Source organism: Euprymna scolopes, chromosome 9, assembly GCF_053919585.1.
Source record: "Euprymna scolopes isolate OS-2025 chromosome 9, ASM5391958v1, whole genome shotgun sequence".
In the NCBI taxonomy this organism is placed as follows: domain Eukaryota; kingdom Metazoa; phylum Mollusca; class Cephalopoda; order Sepiida; family Sepiolidae; genus Euprymna; species Euprymna scolopes.
In genome coordinates, this window is record NC_136490.1 from 158,714,898 (window position 1) to 158,729,321 (window position 14,424).

The window sequence follows — 14,424 nt, forward strand, 5'->3', positions numbered from 1 at the left end:
TTTAAAGGATCACCATGGCAACAGGTTGGAGAGTTAATGTTAGTGGGCATGGTGTGGTGGGAGGAGGAAAGAACGGGTTGCAAATGGAGTTTAAAGTGATTTAGCCGGGCGGGGAGAGATTGAAAAATATTTGTTGTTTATTATTTATAAAAAAGGAAAGAGAAAGAGAAAAAGAAAGAGAAAGAGAAAGAAAAATAGGAGGATAAATTAATGAATTATACGTTACAGGTTTATTTTGATAGTATAATGATAGGTAAGAATATCAGTAAGTTAATAAAATAAATTAAAAAATTAAGGAATTGTTTATGATAAGTAAATAATAAACACACACATACACACACATAAATACACATGCACGCGTACACCTGTACAACGTACGGAGACACATCAATGGGGGGGGGGGGAGAAACATGCCTAAGCATATATAAAAACACAAAAACGTAAACATAAAAATATATATATATATATTATTTACTTATGAGAGGGAAGACAAAGCTGATATATATTTTCTGTGAAAATTTATTGCTGTTGAGTTAAAAAGTTTCTCTTGTTTTCCAAGTGCCAGATCACATTCTTTAGATCGGGCAAAAATATAAAAAGAAACCAAAAATATCCAACATAACAATTCACGTGTTATCGTATTTCACAAGTGACGTCCAAACGCATAATTCTTCCATTTGCAGTTCTTATAGTCTTTTGTTCTTGCCCAGAAGCATTTTCCCTTAAACTTCGTCATGTACGAATACTTGAATTCACACCCCATAGTTATGCGATAGTCACCGATTTCGTCCTGAAAAATAAATAAGTAAATAAATATACGGATAATCTTTTTATTTAATTGAATTATTACACGGATTTCTAAGTTAAAAGATACTGGAGTGTCGTGGTCGAATTTTTTCAGTTCCATTTATAATTTTACCGTAATAGTTTCTAAGATTACCTACTTCACGCGAGACAGTAATGAGAACTGAGGTAAATACAGGATGGAACACTGAAAATGTCGCCTTAAAGAAAACAGCACGACATATTTATTTTTTAATTTATTTTTAAGCTTTTATTGAAAAAATCAATTCAGGTAACTTGATTATGTAAATTCCAGACAGAACACTCTATTTAATCCACGAGGGTTACATGCTTACATTCCATGAGTGAATAGAAGTTCTAAGTAATTCGCAATAGGATTTTGAGTGACACCTCCACTGAGTATTGGATCTTGGAGTGTAACTTACGACTAGATCTTATAATTTTAACCGTTATGTCACGTGCCCGCAAAATAATTAAGTTACAATTTGAATGAATTCAAAATAACAGTAAAAAAATAATACTTCTATCTCCGTGGCACTTATTTCTCAGTGCCACGGTTAAACACACTCTTCAGCATGGCCAAGTGGTGATTTGGTCATAAGCGTAAAGATACACAGAAATTCAGCCCCAATATTCCCTTTCTTGATTGACTTCTTTTTTATCCGGACAACATGAGGTGAGCACGTATGTTTCTGTCTGTAAATGAGAGGAGGGGGAGCCCCCTCCTCTCATCACTAGTTAGGTTATTTGTTTAATTTTGAAGAATATCAAGTGTAAATTGTTTTCGTAATATATATTGTATACATAATGTAAAATAAAACAGTTAATTATGTTTCATATATGTTACGATTGTGTCGTGTTGTGTGTTTTCTTGTGTCCGTCATAAATGTCTCCATTAAATAACGAAGCGGTCCGGAGGACGAAGGAAGAAGATTCCAGCCAGAATGCCACCAGGGTGAAGATATCATCTTGAGAGAAAAAATGAGCCACACACCCGCATCCAACATCTTAGGTATGATTTTCTTCTTGCTACACAGACCCTAATGACTGACCCATCTTCACGGGACCGTTTCTAAGACATTTAGTGTAACACGTGAGGCCGGTCATACGCCAGTGACCGGCTGATCGTGTTATATCTCTACTATTATATCAAAGTCACTTTATGTGTGCGTGTGTGTTCCTTCCTCATAGGTTCCGAAACGGCTGAGCCTATCTTTTAAAAAATGTCTTATCACTCTCTCTCTCTTTTTCTCTCTCTCATAGTCGTTACCATGCTCGAAAACGCATTAATGGATTCACATGATAAATGTAGCTTACGTATTAGGAAAAAAGATAATATATATATTTTTTATGTTATTGTATTATTTTTTAAAAGAAATAACTACACAACACTTGTGAATTTACTCAAACAGTCCTCAGGAAATGAAATTTATAAAATAAAGTACAGCGCTATTTTTGTAAATAGTATTTGCAAGTTAAATTCAAATTTTACAATATCTTTGTTTTTTTTTAAAATAAATTGTTAGATGTGTCTAAAGGAAATAAAAAGGGTCCAAATGAAAACAAAAATAGATATAAATATATCTCTCTGTCGATCTTTCTTTTTCTTTCTCGAACGGTACCGTGCTAGAAAACGCAGTAACGAATTCGCAATTGAGTCAACGATAAATGTAACTTACGTATTGAAAAAACATAATATATATATATTTTTTTGTTTTGGAGTGTATTATTTTCACAAATATACAATAAATTGTAAGAGTTTTTCAGCGGGAAAATGTCCTGAATTATATAAATAAAACGTAAGAATATTGTGTACGTACAGAAATGCCGTCGTTATTTAGTTTCGAACTGTTCTTTTAATGACTGATTAACCGAATAAATGAATTATAGAAGCCAATCAGATGGGCCGGATGTAAAGAAGGGAGAAATCATTATTTGTGTCGATCGAAGGTGGTAAGAATATGAGATTGCGCTGGACATCCGTAGTCAGTTAATGACGGAGAAGACCCAAGGAAGTAAAAATAGAATAAATGGATGCGGTGTAGAATGGGGTCGGAAGATGACTTGTGTAAGTGTGAGTGAAAATGTAGCTACTTCCTCTGTAGATTACGACGATGTAATGTTTTAATATGTATGTAACTGTGTTCTATATATAGTTAAATAAGGTAATGACTAATGGCGTAAACGTAATAAAGTTTTATATGTCATCTGTTGTTGTCAACATATGATAGTTTTGTCCAGAGGGAAAAATGCACCTCCTTTATTATAGACAAGAGAATATATATATATATGCACACACAGATATATTTATGTTTATACACACACACACACACACACACACACACACACACACACACACACACACACACACACACACACACATATATATATATGTTATATCCTTACTTTAAATAGAATACAGCAAGAAACACGAGGTTATGGTGAAAGACAAAGGGGTTTACTTACAAGGGAATACATGTGATATAAGAGTTACTCGACATATTTTCATATTCTCTTCCTGTCTTTTTCCTTCTCCCTCAGTCACGTGAGAGGGTCAATATATCCATAGTTCATTTCACCTATGAAGGGATGTTAGGTTATTCCATTACATCAATATATATGCAGAAATTCAGTTGAATTACTTGTTGGGTCTGCAGGGTATTTGGAAAATCGATGGCATTTGGCATGCTCTCTCGCTCTCTTTCTATATATACATATATAATATATATATAATATATATATATATATATATATATATATATATATATATATATATATATATATATATATAGCTAATTGCTTGTATGCAATTTAACTACTTGGAACATTGATTACAAGGAATAACTTTAAAGTTCATGTTTAGATAATTCAATACAAAAGCTATAAATATTTTTCTTTTAATATATCACGTTAATAAGGATAGATACACGCATTTTTGGAAAGTTTTTCTTTTCTTGATCACATGGAACAGTGGAACGATAAAACTATCGCTCTAGCAAAGATGGCATGATTCCTTTTCCGTTTGAGGAAAACCGGTTGTTTCAGACCGTTTACTAATTTGCCAGTTGTGATTTGTGTACAAATCCCAACAGCGATAGGAGCCTTCTATCATGACTGAAAGTGACACAATTTTCAACTAGCGAGATCGGAATGCGTCGCTATAACACCCATGCTTTCTAGTGATCCCAATTATGACATCAGGACCATTGCCAGCACCCTTAAAATGTATCGCTGGATTTCCAGGAATAACAGTGACGAAGTTTCCGGCCACAGTTATGGTCTTTGTTGTGGTTTCAAGTAATGGCACATAATACCAATTCACATCTTCAAAGTCGGCTTGAAAATCATCACCAAAGTGTAACTGGATGTGAAAAACTTCCAGTTCCGGACCCTATCGAGGTAGTGATAGAGGCTGAAGGCGGCTACATTGAGTAGATGCCAGCTTTAATAGATTTTTTTCAATAAAAGTAAGGGCCACATCATGCCACCTCACATCTTCGAAGTCAGCTTGAAATTTAGTGCTGTTTTTATTTTATTTTAGGGCGACACTTTTATTGTTACATCCTGTATTTACTTCAATTCTTATAGTCTCGCATGAAGTAGGTAATGTGAAAAGTCATGTTTCCAGTTTCGAACTCGTATTGAGGCGGTGATTGAAGTTGAAGGACGCTACATTGAATAGATATCAGCTTTACTACATAATCAAGTTACCTGAATTGATTTTTTTAGTTTAAAAATAAAGGTGTAGTATTGTTTTTTTTTTATAGCGACACGTTTCACCCTGTACTACGATTGACCATGAAATTCAGATATTTAACCGATGAAACAACTTTATTTCTTAAGCATTCGTGCACTGAGCAAAGATACTTACAATACAATCACAACCGGGTTGGTAAAACTTGTCCACACCATCGCGCTGTAGGGAGGTAACATAAGTCCATTGCATTATCCTTGGACATTTCTCAGCAAAAACGTTTCCATTTTTTTTACGAGCTGAAAATATTTACAAAATTAGAGCAGATTAAGTACATATGCTTACATTCAAACGTTATATTGTAACTTTTACAACTGAACTTTTACCAGCTGGTGAAGTGGATGAACTATTAGTAAAATTCACTTGTACAAGTTACACTTCTAGTGGTTAAAGGTTCAATCTTCATTGTGGACGATAAATACAATTCCGAATTACTTAAGACTTAGCTTGCGGAAAAAGTCTAACAACTGAAAAAAAAAAACTATTGCAATGAGGAATCACATCTTTTAAATCTGAAACTCCTCGATCTAACAAGCAATATGAAGAACATTGACAAGAGGGTGAGCTCCCTCTACCATGCTAGAAAACTACCCACACCAGAGAGTATATTTTTACAATTTGCATATGCATGAAGTATTGTTATCATATCTGAGCATTTTACCACTAGTCTCTTACTCTTAGAAATGTAAAAAGAAATCTAAAATATGATAGGTGCCACACTGTCTATCAAGCTCCTACCAATGTCGCCTCGCTGTACCTGTTTTGCAAGTATTCTAATAGAATGTGTTCTGATGAATTCAGCACACTTGAACCCCCCCCGAAAAACTCGTTTACAAACAAAATCTCCCCTTTCACTAGTGAAGTCACTAGATGCTGCAAAACCTACTATTCTAATAACTTTTTTCCTCAGACTACTTGACTTTGGAATTCCCTCCATGTTTTCTGCTTCCCCGACAGCATTGACATGCAGAAGTATAAATGTAAATCGACAAGCAACTAATTTCCTTAGATAGTGACCTGTAAACATGACTTCAAATAGTTGTCTCTTATTTTCACGTGGCAATATGCATTAATTGGGGGTGACCAAGAGTAAAAACAAAATAATAATATAGTATTCCATCGTTAAAAACTGCAACTCAACGCTTCAAATCTTTTCTATCTAGTCACATGATTAAATCGGCCAATCAGAAGTCTATTCCAGTATTGGTCGACAGATGAAGCTTGGCTCAAATCGTTTCCACCATACAGATTAAAGTTATGCGCTGGACTAATCGTTTTAAACTCAACTTAAATGGAATATTACAGGTAAGTCATGTATACAGACGATACTACGATTTTTAATTCCGATGAGTTTAGGAAACGAAAGGTATGAAAGCTCTTCTCAACAAATCAAATTTGTCTTTGTTACAGAATATAAGGTTTACATAAGGTTTACATAAGGTTTACATAAGGTTTACATAAGGTTTAAGGGACTTTCCAAAAGTAATGCTTCCTATTTTTTTATTCCACCCGAAGTGATCAAAAGGTATTCCAAATTGCATTTTTATGATGACTGAAGTTATGCATTAATAATCCCAAAGTTTCATCTCTCTGCATCAGATATTAACGACATGAGATTCTCAAAAAGTAACACCTGTCATTGATGTCACGATTCGCCATTGAATTTTATAATGAAAAAACCCCCCCAAAAAACAAAACAACAAAAGACATTGAACCGATCAATATTCACTGGCGCCTGTTGAACGTTTATGAAACCGATGTAGTTGACGCCAGCACAGTTGGGAGATGGGTTCGTCGGTTTCAGAGTGGCAACAGAGATGTGAGTGACAAAGTGCGCTTCGGACGTCAATGTACAATCATCATCCTATCGCTGGCAAAAGTGCATTGAGTATGGACGGAACTATGTAGAAAAATAAATTCTGGAGCACAAAAGGTCGTCTGTTTTGATAGCTCTACTCACGTTTTTGTAGCACTTCAATGTTTTAGTTCTTGATTTAAAAACATAAGAACCACCCTCGTACATCAGACACTTTTTTTATACCTTGTGTTACATCCTTGTTTCGGGTTTAAATGCACAGCAGTAATTTTAACTCCAGCACACGGACTTAGGGTTAATGCGTGCATCCAGCTTAAAGAAGGGTAAAGAAATTCACCACCAGGGACGGCTACGTCGAGTGTAAGCAAATTTAATCGTGTTGCTCGTATGCCCTAGAACATTTGCATGGTCTCGCATGGATTCCATATAACCTGCCCCTAGCAGCGTCGCGGTCGCTCTGCCATAGGCTTACGTCCGCGGCTTGATTTACGTCCAACCTGGAGTCTCAGTTTTCTTCCCCCGTCCTCCTCCAGCTTCGGATCGTGACACTCGTAATATAAATTCTAGTGTGATTTATGATTACAGTGCTCGATATGTTGTCGTAAGGTGATGAATGTTATTCATTGCTTTAGTTTTTTGCTAATGTGATGATATTGCGTGTTTGTTTTATTTTGGTGGTTTGGCAATGCATCTAACATTTGTTTGTTGTTTCTATTCCATAGGTGTGTATGGAAACAATCGTCTTTAGTTATTCTTGTAAATGTTATAATTCTTGCTCACATGATTACGTATTCGTCTTTATTTAAATGCCCCTTTTTATTCTTGTATATATATTCTTTGGCCTCCTACCTCAGTTAAATTTATTATGTACAAGTCAGTTGAATAAAGCTTTGTTAAGCTCTTTATTCTTATTGTTTTAATTACACTACAATTTATTCAAAAGATGTTTTTTTTTTACTAATTTCTTTCGTGGAGAATGTTCTTCGATTGAGCAGGTTCGACGTATCTTCTTCAGACCTTCAGGCTAGCAAACTTCGGCAACCTTGGCACCAAAACCATGTCTACCATTGAGCATTTAAATCCAGACAAATTTGAAGTCTTATACTTTTACATTAGTGCTATTGTTGCTGATTGGATTGTTAAAAACCGTTTACGATAAACTTCCAAAGTTTATTCACGCAAAACATCCACTTTCTACAATTAGGAAATGAATTCATGAATTAACACTTTCAGGCATTGAATCGCTTGCAACTGACTTTTGCTTCAAGGATGTTACTAACCCCGACGGTTATCCATTAACGCTTGGTAGGACTTTCTATTTTACGCGCTATTCGCTCCGTAATATGCACCACCACTAATGGCTCTGTAACTTGAGCAAGATCCAAGTCCTTCGAAGGAAGATCAAGAGTAGCGACATTGGCTAACTTACTCCAGAGTGTGATATAGTCACACCACCCCAGGAGATATAGCAGCGTCGAGTGGATTGACTTCGTATTGCTACCACGTCTAGACACTACTCAATCCAAGGAATCTATTTGTTTAATAAGCACAAAAGTGTCAATTTTAACCATTTTAACCCGAAAGTCACCCCTAGAAGGGCAACCGGAGTTTTTTTTTTTCGGAAAATCCGTTTTGTTACTTTTTTTATTATTCATATCATGTTTAATGTTTGTGCAACATTTCCAAAACTTGAAGGCGTAGCTATTGAGAAAAGTGCGGACAGACGAACGGACGAACGGACAATGGTGAATTTACAGGTCCACCCTCCTTTTGTCGGGGGGGGGGCAAAATGCAATGCATAAAATATTTAAGTTTCATGTGTAATTGTTCACAAGATATAAAGAATATAAACAGTAATGAGTAAAGCAATGTGAAGAATATTCTTTAAAAAAACATATTCTTTGCATTTATTTGGTTACAGATGATTCTTTAAAAAACATATTCTTTGCATTTATTTGGTTACAGATGATTCTTTAAAAAACATATTCTTTGCATTTATTTGGTTACAGATGATTCTTTAAAAAACATATTCTTTGCATTTATTTGGTTACAGATGATTCTTTAAAAAAATATTCTTTGCATTTATTTGGTTACAGATGATTCTTTAAAAAACATATTCTTTGCATTTATTTGGTTACAGATGATTCTTTAAAAAACATATTCTTTGCATTTATTTGGTTACAGATGATTCTTTAAAAAAATATTCTTTGCATTTATTTGGTTACAGATGATTCTTTAAAAAACATATTCTTTGCATTTATTTGGTTACAGATGATTCTTTAAAAAAAGAATATGTCAAATATTTATGGAATAAGTTTTGTTGTGCCAAAAATATGCTGAAATAAAATATTTGGATAAGAGTTTTTAATTTATTCATTTTTTTTTGTTCAGATAAATTAAACTTGGTATAACCCTTAATAGGTGTGAATTTACATAAAAATGTGTCTAAAATTTGGTCTGTAGAAAAAGAGTGACATTATAGGCAGATATATAAATATGTATAGACATCTCGTCCGTCCTCGTAGATGCTCAAAACGTGTTAATACCCAGTACGAATTTACAAGATCTCCCCCCCCCAAAAAAATATATGCCGAAATTAATAAGCACTCCTGCCGAACGAATGGGAGATTTACGGAGAAATTTGAAGAACACAGTTAACTGGTAATTGCTTAACCTGCAAATACTGCAATATTCAGGTAAGTACAAGCTATAGCACTTAAAATTTGCAAGATATTTGACTGATATATTAGCGTTGTTATATAAATTACTAAAATAGTAGCTTTGTTTTTCAAATTCTATGACGTAAAAACTAGCCGTATTAAAATTTCATTGAATGTGAAGATAAACCATCTATTCCATCTAATTCTTTCGTTAATTAATAAATGTTAATTCGATTCAAATAAATTTTTCCATCCTTTTTTTAATGCAGAGATTACCATTTGAGCGATTAAACATTGAATTTAAAGGCCCCGTCTCAAGTACTGATCAGAACAAGTATTTTCGAAATATTATTGATCAATACTCGAGATTCCTTTTTGTGTTTTCATCTAATGATTTATCCGCTGAAACTGTTATAAAGTCTTTTACACAGTTTTTTTTTGCCATATTTGGAATACCAACTTATGTCCATGCTGACAAGGGTTCATCATTTATGCCAGGATCTACAAACCTTTACGCATAGTAAGGGTATATTTTGCAATAGAACTACAGCTTACAATCCTGAAGGAAATGGACAGGTGGCGCGCTACAATAACGTTATCTGGAATACTATTACTATGACTCTAAAATCTAAGAATCTGCCGAAACAGTATTAACAAGCGGTGTTTCCTGATGTCTTACACTCACCTACATACTTAGTTGGCTTGGTGAGAAGCATAAATTCAATTTTCACCCCAAACAAGCCACAGTGCCAGTTTGAAGTAGGGGGCTACTATCGGGGACATAAGTTGCAGGGATATTATGAAGGGAGATGAATAGCAAGATATCTGTTCACATTACACTTGAACTTCTGCATGTCAGTACAGTTGGGAAAGCAGAATCCCGGAAGGAAGTTCTAAAGTCTAGCAGTTCTGGGGAAGAAACTATTGGAGTAGAAGGCTTTCTTACACCTAAGGATCTCTACTGTGAAGTGATGGGATTTAGCTGCTTGTCGGGTTTGTCGGGGGTAGTCACGTCGAAGGGGTACAAGTGCTTGTAGTTCCTCAGAGCATTCACCATTAAAGTACTTGTAGAACAGGCAGAGGTATGCAATATTTCGTCGATGAGACAGAGGCTAAAGTCTAGATGGCGATTCTCTTTTGAATACTGTCCAGGAATGAGAGACAAGTAGCAGATGCACTATCCTAAATGTGTCAACAGTACTCCATACATGGGCGAATGGTAGATTTATAGAAGTACAGGATACTTTAAGGCGTAAGTAGTTTTCTAGCACGGTAGAGAGAGAGAGAGAGAGAGAGAGAGAGAGAGAGAGAGAGAGAGAGAGAGAGAGAGAGCCCACCTTTTTCACAGCAGCCTTGGTCCATGCTCTGAATGTATCTATTCCAGTTCATGCTCCTCTGTGAACGTTTGGTTGATGAGGTACAACTTGTACAGGCAAATCTGAATTTTGCTTATGTGAAGTATCCTGATGGAAGACTACTGCATCTGTAAAGCACTTAGCTCCATCTCCATCCACTTAGCAATGAGACTTCTAGTGAAGTGCCTAAAACTCTCCCATGAAAAGCGTTGAGCATGTCTTGGAGCCGAGTACTGCTCAATCTACTCCGGAAACTGTAAAAACAACTGAGTCTGTACTACGAAGCTTATGCCATACTATGAAACCTGTAGATAGATCGAACTTTTGATGTATGTGTATATAAAGAATCATTCCCCTGATGGGCTAATTTTTCTTTTGGGTGGAGGAGATGTAATATAACTTCTAGTGTAATTTATGATGAAATAATGTTGAATATGTTGCTGCAAAGTGATAAATGGTATTTTTTTCATAACGATTTTGCAATGTGATGTTATGGCGTGCTTGTTTAATATTATTGGTTTGGAAGTGCGACTAACATTTGTTTTCTTTCTTCTATTCCGTAATGAATTTCTTTAAAGCCTAACCATATGTTAAAGTTGTTTTTTTAACACAAATAGAAAAATTGGTAAATTCTGAGTATTTTAGTTTTTCTGGGAACCGCGTTGCTATAGAGAAAAGGCCGGCAAAGAAAACAAATAAGGGAAAGGTCTGTAAAAACTATTTTACTTCGGCAAAAGATCAGCCAAATTTGGTTGATACACAATAAAACAAATACAGCTTAAATAGATCAACCGAAATTTGTTGATACACAATAAAACAAATACATCTTAAACAGATCAGCCAGGATTTGTTGATACACAATAAAACAAATACAGTTTGAATAGATCAGCCGAAATTGGTTGATACACAATAAAACAAACACACATTAAGCAGAACAGCCGAAATCTGTTGATACACAAGAAAACAAATAAAACTTAAATAGATCAGCCGAAATTGGTTGATACACAATAAAACAAACACACATTAAGCAGAACAGCCGAAATCTGTTGATACACAAGAAAACAAATAAAACTTAAATAGATCAGCCGAAATTGGTTGATACACAATAAAACAAACACACATTAAGCAGAACAGCCGAAATCTGTTGATACACAAGAAAACAAATAAAACTTAAATAGATCAGCCGAAATTGGTTGATACACAATAAAACAAACACACATTAAGCAGAACAGCCGAAATCTGTTGATACACAAGAAAACAAATAAAACTTAAATAGATCAGCCGAAATTGGTTGATACACAATAAAACAAACACACATTAAGCAGAACAGCCGAAATCTGTTGATACACAAGAAAACAAATAAAACTTAAATAGATCAGCCGAAATTGGTTGATACACAATAGCACAACTACAACTTAAATATATCTGCCGAAATAGGGTGATACACAATAAAACTAATACTTCTCAAACATATCTACACGTTCATGCAACAGTTCATGTTTCGTTTTTTTTAAATTTGTTTTTGAAGTTAATTTTCGAGTAAACACAAATAGAATTGTTTTTGCTATTTACCGAAAATAAGGAATTCTGTTCCCGGCTTCATAATTAAAGGCTTATCCGTGTTCAGGAAAACAGAACTGTGATAATTCTGATTGGAGTGCTCAGTAATATTCAGCTCCATTTTATTTCCCTGCAAGTGAAAAAATGTTATATAAAGTTAGTAAGTATATATATATATATATATATATATATATATATATATATGTCAACCATATTCCTGTTCAAATATGGACTTTATAATTATATTTCAGGAGTTTTGAAATAGATTTTTGATTAAACAATTCTGTGATTTAAACATGATTTGATCACAACTATGGATAGCTACACATCCTTCAGCCAGCGAATTTTTTTTTGGCGGCGGCAATTAATTCAATGAGACAAAACTATGAAACTGAATAAAGCGAGGCAATGTGAACCTGCATGTAACGTGCGATTCGGACCTCAATAACCGATTAGTTATATTACATGGCTACAAAATTGTATATGTGGATGGGTACAGACGTCTGAACCTGAAGTTTCAAAGAAACACACGTACAAATGGCCATATCCCATTCGGGAATGCTGATCACCTGGCGGTACTGGTAGAAATCATCCTAAACTCTTGACCCCAAATTGAAGAGCCATTATTCAAAACGACAAGCTACTTTCAGAAGACTGACTGGGAAGACATCTAGTATCTTTTTTCCTCCTGTGGAATAGCGTGCAATTAAAGCACACCTTCCCACATGGAAACTCTTTAGTAAACTGCACTCTCCAATGGTTCACCTATACTTGTGCAACTGCCATCTCTTAAAGGCAGCATGCATTTCGCAGACTTATTCGACATGAGTCCAGTACACATTGGCAAAAGTACGTAGAACATAGAAATAATTGTAAGAGTAAAATAGCCGCAGTCAAGAGAAGGCATTCCGAAGTCATCAGAAAATGCATTGAATTTAGGAACTCACGATTTCTACAAAATGTATAACAGTGTAATAAATAATGGGCAGTCAACAATTTCTCCACAATCCAACAATCTTGAAGTTGTTTGCAGGGCAACCGAGAAATTTGCCCGATTGTTTACCTCCAATTCCACTTCAAACCCCATTAACCACTACATCCTAAATTTCCCTTTGCAGACAAAAGCCACACACGATGATCTGAAAATCGCCCTTTCCATGTTTGTGATGATATTAAAACCTACATGCCTCGAAGATGTGCAGCTCTAATCTTATCCCTATTAGTCTATTCAAAAATGCTCCACTAAAATTGCCCCAGTTCTTTCCAAACTCTACAACAAATGCCTTACCGAATCTTGCTTTCCTTACTACTTGAAAATTGCTTCTGTTATTTAGTGCAGTGTACGAAGCAAAGATTAAGTAATTCAGAGAAACATTAAACGCAGTTCCTACTGAAGCAACTAATTGTGATTGTCAAGAGACCAGTACAAGCAATTCGTTCAATGCTGACTTATGCAAAGCGTTGATTGCTACATATATTCCGTTCAATAAACTGAGCAACAACGTGTTCAGAGAATTTGTACATGAGTATACACATATTCCGGATCAGACTACACTTAGGAAATGTTACGTTAGTGAAGTGTACGAAGCAAAAGTTAAGTCATTCAGAGAAAAGGCTGCGGGAATGAAACTGTGGGTCTCCACTGATGAAACTACTGACACAGAACAGCGTTTCATTGCTTGCTTTATGTTTGGCATTCTAGGGATAGAAGAGGAACGTGGAAAGTGATATTTGGGAAGCCTTACATGTCTGCCAAAAATAAATCATTCTACAATTGCGGCATTTTTTCAGCGATTCGTTGCAGTTTTTGTGGCTGCAGCAAGTGCTTTACGATAATATGCTCCTCGTAACAACTGATGCGGCATCATGTATATCAAAAGCAATGACTTCTCTTCAGGTATTATCCTCTCAAATGATACACGTCACGTGTTTAGCCCATGGTGTGCACAGGGTTGCGGAATTAGTCAGGCAAGCGCATCCAAAAGTAAATAAACTAATTTCTACTGTAAAAAGTATATTTTAAAACACCTAATTGGATCGAAAAGTTGAGGGAACTAGCCCCAGGACTGGCCCTTCTACCCAATCCCATTGTAACAAGATGGGGTACGTGGTTAGACGCAGCGCATTATTAAGCCAACTTTTCGAATTATCTCCCCATTAGCCCCATTCCTTTCTTCGTCAAATCCTTGTGTTTAATGAACTAAGCACTAGTCCGCCACCTCATATGTAGTAAAGTTATTTCCGGCCGACAGTATACATTTAGACAAGTCCGTTTTACCACAGATACTGTAACTGTGATCTCCAAACGCATATACTATGCAATGGGAAGGCTAAATTAGTAGCCCTAGATTAGCTTTGAGTGCAAGAGTTTTCTCATGAAAATTAAATCATATTGTATAACTGGACAGACGAATACTTAACATAATCGAATCCTTCTCAGATAGAAACAAACCCCAGATTGTTCTTGATGGTGTA

The 14,424-nt window shown here is 35.3% G+C and overlaps 1 protein-coding gene across 1 annotated transcript in view; it reads right to left on the reverse strand.

Moving 5' to 3' along the window:
• Window positions 1–501: 501 nt before the first annotated feature.
• LOC145284944 (metalloproteinase inhibitor 3-like) overlaps window positions 502–14,424 on the reverse strand; it is a 33,004-nt gene continuing 19,081 nt past the window's right edge. The window contains exons 3-5 of the mRNA XM_080134042.1: window positions 11,962–12,079; window positions 4,676–4,797; window positions 502–790 (exon numbers count right to left, since the gene is read on the reverse strand). Coding sequence (XP_079990168.1) covers window positions 644–790; window positions 4,676–4,797; window positions 11,962–12,079 — 387 coding nt within the window. The 3' untranslated portion in view covers window positions 502–643. The remainder of the gene's footprint in view (window positions 791–4,675; window positions 4,798–11,961; window positions 12,080–14,424) is intronic.